This window comes from Hippoglossus stenolepis, chromosome 5, assembly GCF_022539355.2.
Source record: "Hippoglossus stenolepis isolate QCI-W04-F060 chromosome 5, HSTE1.2, whole genome shotgun sequence".
Classification (NCBI taxonomy): Eukaryota; Metazoa; Chordata; class Actinopteri; order Pleuronectiformes; family Pleuronectidae; genus Hippoglossus; species Hippoglossus stenolepis.
This window is the reverse complement of record NC_061487.1, coordinates 26,034,098-26,044,457: the sequence shown is the minus strand read 5'-3', so window position 1 is coordinate 26,044,457 and position 10,360 is coordinate 26,034,098. Positions and strand designations below refer to the sequence as shown.

Below are 10,360 nucleotides of genomic sequence, written 5' to 3'. Positions count from 1 at the left end.
GAAGAGCCCAAGACAACTTTCCCAGTCTGTGGGACAATAAAGTGAAACTTAATCTTCATTGTAGATAACACCTGCAGTGAAGTCCAGTTCTGCTATTAAACCGTACCTCAATTTCTAATAAAATAATGGATGCTCGACACTTTGTTGCTATTTGATTATAATTTAATGACAAAATGTTTAGTGGCTCCACCCACAACCCTGAAAAGGGCGAGTAACGTAGATGATGGACAGACACAATGTTTGTCATAAAACATTAAACAGTTGATCACAGGCACTTTGTGTTTGTATAACTGCAACTGTTTGTTCCTAAATCTCTATTAAGTCCCAGTGAATAGGAGGATTACACTGTATTGTGTCAAATCACAAGAGGACAAGTCAATGAGAGAAATAATACATCAAAGCTTACAGAGCTGAATCTGTGCTGCAAAAAAAACTAAGTGACGTGAGTTTATAAATGGAAAAAGTTTTATTTGTTAGTGCTGTGTGTAATTGAATGCTACATACATACAAATATTCTTAGAATGAATGTACACGTACTGTACGGCGCCACAAAGTTTTCTTTTAAAATTTTTTTACCAACATCATTCACATAAAACTACAGAACAATTTGAAAAAGCTATAGGAGGGAACAGTGGGGGGGGGTCGGCACCAGTTCCCAGGGACAGAACAGAGGAACTAACACAGCAAGCATGCAGAGAAAGAGAGAGAGAGAGAGAGAGACCAGGGTCTGATGGGTTCATTAACTGAAGAGGAGGGAGGATGGCTGGTGCACAAACTGACTTTTTCCTTTAAAACCAGCTGTTGAAATGCAGACAGGTTCATTCATTTCATTTGTGCTTATAGCAGAGATGTTCCTCTACTCGACCGCCTGATGGATATGGGATGGATTTCTTTTATAACCAAGAATTGATCGATTTGTGACCCTCAGTAATATTAACTACTTTACTAGCAATTCAGGGCCGAAATTATTCTTTGGCTTTGGACGTAAAACTGTGTTATTAACATGATGCATGAAAACAGTGATTCAGGTCCTAGTCCTGCATCTACTTCTTCTTTCACACATCCGGTGATGTGTCAGCACCAATTAACAAGTCAAAGTCCTTGAGCACTTTGTATTCATGACAAATCCGAGCAGAGTGTGTGTTGTGGTGTTGTACGCCACCACAGAAACCTTTGTGTAGAGACTGCTTGTTTGTGTGCACTTTGTTCAGCGATCAGACTTCAGATTAAAAACTACATGTTGTTCAAGTTTGAACACGACTCTGTTCTGAATAAATACAGCCATCTTTATCCCAAAGCTACACCCAAGGCCCTGGTCTCTCTGTCCAAGAATATAGATATTCATATCAATTCAAAGAATATTAATAACAAAAATAAAAATATACAAACAAATGTGAAACCATTAAAAACATACAGTACTTTTTTTTTTTTAACTTTAAGTCAAAGTTGTCCTCAAAGTCGTATAATGCCAGATCCAGAAAATAAAAACACGATGGTTGACAGGACCAACCACTTGACCTCGTATGAAGAGAGTGATGAAGGACAGAGGCAGGAAGCAGGAGAGGAGGCAGACAGGTGCCTCTCTAAGGCTAACGCTAAAACACACAAATAATAAAAGCCAGAATAAAAAACAAATGCCAATTCAGTCTCCTTGGCCTCCTCCGTTTGTATCAAATACATTTCAATACTGCACTCAAACCGAGAATCGACAGTGAACGAGAAGGAAGGCTAGGGGGAGGGGGGACACAGCACACCAGACGTCCAGAGAAAAGGAACAATGGTGAACGCTGCCAACATGTAAACAAACTGGATGTCCAGGCTTCTCGAGAATCTCGTAGCATTCAAAGAAGAGGAAGGCGTCGTTCACTCTGGTACAAATCCACCCTCAGAGGTTCAGTGTGTAAGATTTAGGTGAAAGGGATCCATTGGCAGAAATTAGATATAAAATAATCCTAGTGATGTTTTCACTAGTGTGTTTCATCTAAATTGTACTAATTGTTGTTTCCTTTACCCTAGAATGGGTCTTTTATATTTAAATACTTTATATTCACATCAGGAGCAGATCCTCTCTACCGAGGCCGCCATGTTTTTTAAAGTAGCCCAGACTGGACAAAATAAACAGGGGTATTCAGCTGCAACATGACACTTCACCACTAGATGTCACTAAACTCTACACACTGAACCTTTAAAGACACGATGTCGAGCTCAACGCAACATGTAACAGGAAAGAAATACATCGTTAATATTCCTTTTCAAAAAGATGGAAAATATTTAACGCAAGGTGAAGGTTCACCCTGCAAAAAAAGTCTCTTTGACAGACCAGTAAGGTTAATAAATTTAAACAAAGAAAAAGGCGAAGGTCTGCTGAAACATTTCTAAAACAGTTCTCTTCAGTCCGAATTCCCCTGTTTGACGGAATACCATTTAAATTCACTCACACACACTCACGCGGGGCTCTTTGAGATTCCCTGCAGCAACATACCAATACAATCACTACATGGACTACAAAAACAACAAAAGAGCATTTGTCAAAAACATTTCACATGGTAAAAAGTAGCAAGAATACAAAAACAGTTCAATACACTTTTTTTAAGAAAGACAAGTTTTGACTTTTCCAACTCGTCTGGCTACATACACTCACACGTCCACGTATGTACAGGCTGAGAGAGGAAGCGTAATGTTCACGTGTGGACATTTTCAGTTCACATTAGTCTGACAGCACTGACCTCTGCAGGAATATGACGAGCATATTAGTTTGAAATATATATTTCTATATATACGTCTCTAGTGGAGAGTGAGCTTGGTATCACCCATTAGGGGTTTAACTACTCTTAGTTAATTTCAGAAGGTTGGTTGGTTTACAAACAGCACTGGGACCAGGTGCTGGTGTTTTGGTTGAAGCACAAATGACCAAAATGAAGATCGTGGCCAACACATTCACTCACATGACATTTAACCATTAGAATTACTTCACTACAGGACAATAAATCCACAAACTAAGTCCAAACTGTTTCCCTTCACATTTGTTGATGACACCACTCTTGATAAATAATAAGGGAAAAATAAACTGTGATTATGTTGAAGCAGGGTGCTACGTCAGGACCCAAAGAGTTACTGTGGTTGTTTTACTGTGGGAAAATGAAAACCAAAAACTAGTCTCAGTCATTCTTCACCTGGCGAACAACAGTCAAGTCATTTTGATACTAAACAGCGACAGACTGGAAGCAAGAGAAAAGGAGGGAAAGAGTATTCAAGCAGTTAACATCATTTCTGGCCTGATCAGTTTATGTGGAGAGTGGAGACGCAACTCTATTGATTCATTCAATAATATGCTTTTTAACAGACTACTTTTTGGGGGAAATTAAGGAGGATTTAAGTATTTGTTGCATTTTTTTGGCACCTGTTTCAGTCCACAACGGAAGGACAGGAGTTCAGTGGTTGTGGCTTTCTCGCTGCTATCAACTGTCTGAGTGTGGGGTTGAAAAAAGGAGGAGATAGAAACAAAAAGGAGAAGAAGAAGAAGTGCTCCTCGTGTTTCTATGGAATGACAGGGCTGGAGTACTGCCGGGCTCGGGGCAGGTTAGTAGAGCAACAAAGATCTGATGTGGAACTGGTGGGAATGGATGCAATAGAAGTAGCCTAGGCTGTCCTGAAAGATTCATGAATGTTAGGCTGAATAAAAAGTCTACACGTTTTAGACAAGAGGGAGTTGAGAAAGCTGTTCAGAGGGAAAAGGTCTCCAGGGATTTATAAGCACTGGGGCACAGGATAACCGCCTCCATCAGCCGTGTGCTGCACCGTGTGATCCTGCAAAGAACCCAAGTCACTGTAACGCTCTCCACACCAGACACACTTGAACTGCCCCTCTCTGGAGTGTGTGCTCTGGTGTTTGATCAGGTGCTCGCGCTGTTTGAAGCCCTTATTGCAGTGGTCACATTTGTACGGTTTCTCCCCCGTATGAACTCGCCGGTGTCGGTTCAGGTCCGATGAGTATTTGAAGCGTTTCTCACATTCCGGGCACTTGAGCGGCTTTTCCCGTGACGGGTCGCAGCGGTGCTGGACAAATTCGGAAGAGGACAGGAAGCGGCGGTCACACAGCGAGCACTTGAGGGGCTTCTCTTGGCAGTGAGAGTTTTGATGACGCTGGAGCGTGGAACTCTTCTTGTAGCCCTTGCCACAGACGTCACACTTATACGGCTTGTCGGGTGAGTTGTTGGACGACTCGCCACATTTGTGTCTGAGCAGCTCTCCCGACTGGCTGAACTCCTTCTGGCACGAGGCGCACTTGAAAAGGTTGTCCATGCCGTGAACGTGCTGGTGGTAAAGGAGGTGAGAGGGCTGCAGGAAACCTTTGTCGCACAGGTTGCATTTGAACGGCCGGTCAGTCGGGTCCTTATGTGTGCGTCTGTGGCGCACAAGTGCATACTGCTGTTTGAAGCTCATCTGACACTCATCACAGTGGAAGGGACGCTCCTCAGAGTGGGTGCGCTCATGTTGGCGAAGGTCAGATGGCCGCTTGAAACCTTTGCCACATGTGGCACAGCGAAACGGGCGGGAACCCTGCGGGTGGCAGGGGTGGTGGAGGAGCTCCGACGACTCTTTGAAATGCAGCTCACACAAGTTGCATTTGAACAAGTGCTCGCCAGAGTGCACGTACATGTGGCGCACGAGGTGGGACCGGTGTTTAAAACTCTTTTCACAGACGGCACACTTGAACGGGCGATCGTTGCTGTGTGTTCGCTGATGGTGCTGTAGATGCGACGACTGGCTGAAGGCCTTGTCACAGGTGTCACATTTGAAGGGCTTCTCTCCCGTGTGCACCCTCTCGTGCCGCGTGAGTTCTGACATGTGTTTGAAGCCTTTCTGGCAAACGGAGCATTTGTACGGTCGGTCTCGGGCCGAGGGAAAGGGAAGAATAGACGAGCTGCTGCTGGCTGATGCCCCATCACTAGTGGGCTGCTGGGGGTTGTTGGAGGTTGGTGTGGCATTGCCAGAACCGGGCCGGTAGGTTTTCTCACATATTGAACACTTCATTGGGTTGGTGCTGTTGTGTGACGTGTGGTGCTGAGCGAGAGACGTGAGTAGAGAGAATCCCATCTTGCACACCCCACACACAAACGGCTTCTGCTCCACCTGAACACACTGATGCTCTAGCAAGTCGGTCGCCTGGTGGAAGATCTTCATGCACTGGGTGCACTGGAACGACCGGTCCTGACTCACCATGCACTGGTGCTCATGTGGGTTCGCCAGGTGGGAGATATCATGTCCGCAGGCCGCACACTTGTGTCCTCCCTCTGCGGCTACTTGCAGGGGGGTCTGTTGGGCGGCGTGCTGCGGCTGACTGTGCGGCCCGACTCCATGCTGACTGCCACTATGTTGCTGGCTGTGCTGCCCATGCTGGGTCTGCTGCAGCGATGTAGCATCCGGCTGCAGTACGATACCGTACACAGCACAGCCCAGCGCGCTCTCAGCTCCTGGAGGGAGGGTGTGGACGACAGGAGGTGGCGCGACGGCGTGCTGAGGCCAGGGCTCCGACATGCGGGCTCTGGTGTAGGGATTCAACTTGGCAGCTGGTGTGGCCCAACTGTGGTGAGAAAAGGAAGATTGGCACATATGTAAATAATGCATTAAACTCTTTGGGAGTGCGTTGAAAGAAACAGTTTGAAAAAAAAAAAAACTCACTCCATCTCAGACAATGGGACCTGGAAAACTGGAAAAGGTCCTGGGACGGACGGCGTGACGAGAGGAAGCGGCGATGGGCAGGAGGAGAACAGCTGTGTGGGGATCAGACCTGGGTTCAGAGATGTAAGAAAGTCCCCATGGTTTCACTTCCTTCAGGCCTTCGGGTGTTAGCTGCATAACAAGAGAATCAAGGTCTAAATATCCACAAACACAAACCGGTTACGCAACAACAAGCATCCTTGGGTTCAAGCTATGACTTCATTACACCTCCAAAATCCACTGACACAACAAATCCTGGTTATAAAAATAATATCTATGTGGCAACAAAAGGCAAGTTTAAATTTTAAATCACGATACATCAGCTGTAGCGGCCAAACTTTACATCTTGGGACTAATCAGTGTAAATTGGAGTGAAATTAGCTTTAATGAATAATGATTAGTACGATTGTGAATCATGTTGCTGTGTTAAAAAGCTGAGCATCAGACCAAACCAGGGCAGAGGTTTGATTTATGCTGAAGGGGCAGAAAGGAAGTTAACGACGTTTTTCTCAGTGATATTATTTGTGGAGTTGCACAAACACCGACGGGAGGAACCGGAGCTTTCCTGCAACGACTTGTTCTTCACACTGATTTAAAAAAGCACCGACGTGCACTAAGATATCTTTGTAAACAACCCGTGCATGTGCAACACAAGCAAGTGTCATTAACACGAAGCATCGATTCACTCACATGAATATTTCATCGGTCGTGTAGATTCATTTCTGTCTTTGCAGAAATCAGAATTCAAAAAAACGACTCGCGGGGAACAACAACACCGTCTGCCCAGCGGAACGTCGTTTCGTCTCCAAGCAAAGATCGGTGTTATCGGGATAGCTTAGCTTAGCATGGCTAGCTTAGCCGCTAGCTAACGCAGCCAGTGTAAAGGTTAGCGGGTTAGCTACCGTGAAAATAAACAACCAGGGAGCAGCGACTCGTCGGTTAGCGAGCAAAACAGCGGCGATTGTGTACCTGTGTGTCCGGTGAAGCCTCCGCAGGGTCCCGGGGAAAACGCCGCGGTCGCTCGCTTAGCTTCTCCCCCCAGATATCGTTAGCTGCCCGCTTCACATCCGCAAACGGTCCTCCGGAGCTCTCTTGTGGAAGAATGGGATTTTGTGGCTCAATGAAATGGAAGCAAATCCTCCAGCGAGTCACCGAATCTCCGAGAATAACGCCGCCGTCTCACGAGCACATTTACGGGACAACTACGGCATCACAGCGGCTGGAGAAGAGGACACATGCATGTTGATGCAAATAGCTAAGCTAGCTATCGGCTATCGGCTAGCATCCGAGCCCCTGCCCGCGCACAGGAACATGAATAAACCAAGAGACACACGCACACGCACGCACGCACGCGCAAACACACTACTCATATTTACATTTACATAAATCCCCTGTGTCGTAAAGAGTGAATAAAATGTTGTTTTTCTTTTTTATTTCTTTAAATAAACATTTACAAACAGCATCTCACATACAAGACACAATAAAAATGAATAATATGACATATGTGTGTATGTAAATATGTAAACAATGAATGTGTAAACATAAATATGTAAGTAACTTAACTGTAAACCTTAAGGACATAAAGGAACTTAACTTTCAAATTTACAATAATAATAGAGTTTTTCTAAATGTATTAGCACGTGTTAATGAGTCATTAACACAAATCCCCAAGGAACAATGAAAATGAATTATAAGACATAAACAGTAAGTAACAGAAAATAACTAAAATCAAAGAGAGAAATTAAATAATAATAATAATAATTAGCAATGAGTTTTCCTAAATGTGTGACTGTGTGTTTATGGTTAAAATTTATTACGTTAGTTATTAGTAATTACATTTTATCGGAATATAACTAAAATAACAAAGAGTAAATAATAAAAAATAATAATAATAATAGCGTTTTAAAATGTATTATTGTGTGTTTACAAGTCAAATAGTTAAAAATGATATTTTCTGGTTTAATTGCAAAACCTGTTATATTGGGAACTAATCCGCGGTGTCGGTTGTTTCACTGGGACCTATTTTATCATCGCAACAGGATATTTACCCCGGAAGCTGAGCGCAGGAACAAGTCAAGCCAGTTGCTGGAACATGTCTCCTCCACATTTACTTTGACCGCATGATGTTGGTGGGATACAGCAGCAGCTCGGAGGAGGAGGAGGAGGACAACCAGGAGGAGACTGCTCCCCACAAAGATGCTTCTCCTGCGCGTGAGGAGGAAGAGGAAGAGGAAGGAGAGGACGGCTGCCCGGCGAGGAAGAAACCCAGAGCTGAACCACAGGTCACCAAAACAAGGTGTGTGTGTAACTGTGGTGCTGCTATACACTGTACACATCACACAGATCATGTTTATGTGAAGTTTCAAAGTTTCCCCCAAGACGAGCGTCTGTTTAAAACACATATAAAGTTTGAATAACACTTAATAACACAGAAATCCATAAACAAATGAAGAATTAATGGTAATAAAAGACAATTCATCATCACCCATGAACACCTTCAACTACTGAGACTGTGATAATATTCCTAAGCTTATATTAAGAACGAGACATCACATGGAAATATAAATATGTATATACATTCATGATTCTTATTGCTGTGTTTCCTACAGGCTTCCTGTCCCTGGTTCCCTCATGTCCATGTTCCCAGAGGACGGTGATCCAGAGACGGAGGACAGTTCCCTCCACGGTGGACGGATCCGCTCTTTCCGACACGAGAGAGGAAACTGGGCCACCTATGTTTATTTACCATGTAAGACTTGTTCTCATTCATCAATCAGGATGTTCAGATCTGGTTTCTTATGCATGGTGTCTCTCGGTCTCCTCCACATCAGACCATCCTGAGGAGGAGTTTGAGGAGGTGCTGGAGGAGCTGTTCTCCGCTGCGAGCGACGGGGGGGTGGATTTGACCCAACAGGAGGAGTTCCACCTCAGCCTGTCCCAGACGGTGGTGCTGAGACACCACTGGATCCAGCCCTTTACACGGAGCCTCCGGGCAGACCTGGCCCACTGCAAACAGTGAGTTCATGGAAGGATTATCTTTATTATCCCGAGGGGCAAAATGATAAACACGGGTCAATAATAATAATACATTTAATCTGTAGAGCACATTTCATACAAGAAATGAAGCTCAAAGTCCTTTTCAACATGTTAAAAAGAAGAGAACAGATTTTAGGAAACATAAGAACATGTTAAAATGTCAATTAAAAGAACAGGAAATAAATAAGAAAAAGCATTCAAATTAAATAAAAAAGATGCATAAAAACAGTAAAGAAAGAAAGAATAAAATAAGTTGCATCTTAAGGTGAATATAGAGACATGTTCCTTCTTGCTGACACCGGCCTGTGTTTCTCGCTGCCAGGTTCGTTTGCTCTGCGAGGAAACTGAAGGTTTATTGTAACGCTGAGAAGACGAGGTACAGTCAAAGCTTTTACCTTCTCATGGTCCAAATATGACTTTCTGTCTCAGTGCAGCACAGACCATTCACTGCTTGACCTCTTTTAATGTCAACACGTGATTCTGTCTCTTTGTGTCCCACAGGACGTTCTTGGGAATAGAAGTGTGTTCTGGTCAAACTCAGCTGTTGGACGTGGTCCGAGTTGTGGACAGAACGATGACAGAGTTTCGCCTGGACACTTTTTACACGGTCTCTGATCAACGACAACCACAAATATTTTTCTTTACAGGGTCAATGTAGTGACTGGGATGTTCTGTTATGTGTTAATGTTGGTTTACAGGAACAGGACGGATGTGTATTACATGACAATACCCAGCAGTGTTCAGGAGGATTTGTTTTAGAAAGAATAATCGGTCATTTGATGATTATTTAAAGCATAATAAAAGAATCAGGGGGAGTTTGTTCATCTTTAAACCTCATGCTCCCTCTGATCTGTTCTTCAGGAGCCGTCTTTCCATGTGAGTCTGGCCTGGTGTGTCGGAGACATGAGGGAGAAGATGGACGAATGTATTCAGAAGCTGCAGGTACGGAGACATTTTCTTTCTTTGTTAACTCTCAACAACCTTTTATATAATGTCCCTGTTGTTTGTAATTTCCAAAACCTGGGGTTATACTATAATACATGAGCAATTTTTCAAGTGTAAAATGTCCCACTGAGCATGAATCTCAGTTGTAATTCTTTTTTTAAACTCTCAAATACTTGTCTTCAAGTGTGTGGTTGATGAACGAGAAGAAGGACCGTTTCACCTGAGGCTGGACGGCGTGGAGCTGCGCTGCAGGACAGGAAACAAAACCTTCCGCTTCCCCCTGGAGCCATAAGACCAGACGAGAGTGAAACCTCTCAGGTCAAAGGTCACTGACTTTCTCATCCTCATTCCAACTGTTACTCACTGTGTTTAGAAATCTCCTTTAATAACTGCAAAGACAATCAAGGCGAAATGGCCGAAAGAATAAATGTTATTGTACTTTTCTGCATTATTTTACCACTGACTGTAAATAAAGTTTCTACTGAGTGTATCATTGTTTTTGTTTGGGACAATCTGAATGTTATGAGTTGTGTTTAAGGTCTAAAAATGGTGACGAGTGACTGAAACAAGCTTTTAGAGAAGAATGACACGTGTGATAACGTGTCAAATTGATAAATGTCTTGTTCGAGAGACGAGCCCAAAAGAACGTGCACAACGT

The 10,360-nt window shown here is 43.7% G+C and overlaps 2 protein-coding genes across 2 annotated transcripts; one reads left to right on the top strand and one right to left on the bottom strand.

Moving 5' to 3' along the window:
• Positions 1–447: 447 nt before the first annotated feature.
• Positions 448–7,053, bottom strand: znf319b (zinc finger protein 319b). The gene is made up of 3 exons (XM_035157312.2): positions 6,691–7,053; positions 5,683–5,853; positions 448–5,584 (listed from the first exon to the last, which is right to left on the bottom strand). The coding sequence occupies exons 2-3, from the start codon at positions 5,685–5,687 to the stop codon at positions 3,748–3,750; spliced, it is 1,842 nt and encodes a 613-aa protein (XP_035013203.2). The 5' UTR covers positions 5,688–5,853; positions 6,691–7,053; the 3' UTR covers positions 448–3,747.
• A 675-nt stretch (positions 7,054–7,728) lies between these two features.
• Positions 7,729–10,192, top strand: usb1 (U6 snRNA biogenesis 1). Its single transcript, XM_035157313.2, has 7 exons — positions 7,729–8,017; positions 8,331–8,470; positions 8,553–8,736; positions 9,080–9,133; positions 9,259–9,364; positions 9,619–9,699; positions 9,887–10,192. Exons 1-7 carry the CDS (start codon positions 7,842–7,844, stop codon positions 9,992–9,994), a joined length of 849 nt encoding a protein of 282 aa, XP_035013204.2. The 5' UTR covers positions 7,729–7,841; the 3' UTR covers positions 9,995–10,192.
• Positions 10,193–10,360: the final 168 nt, after the last annotated feature.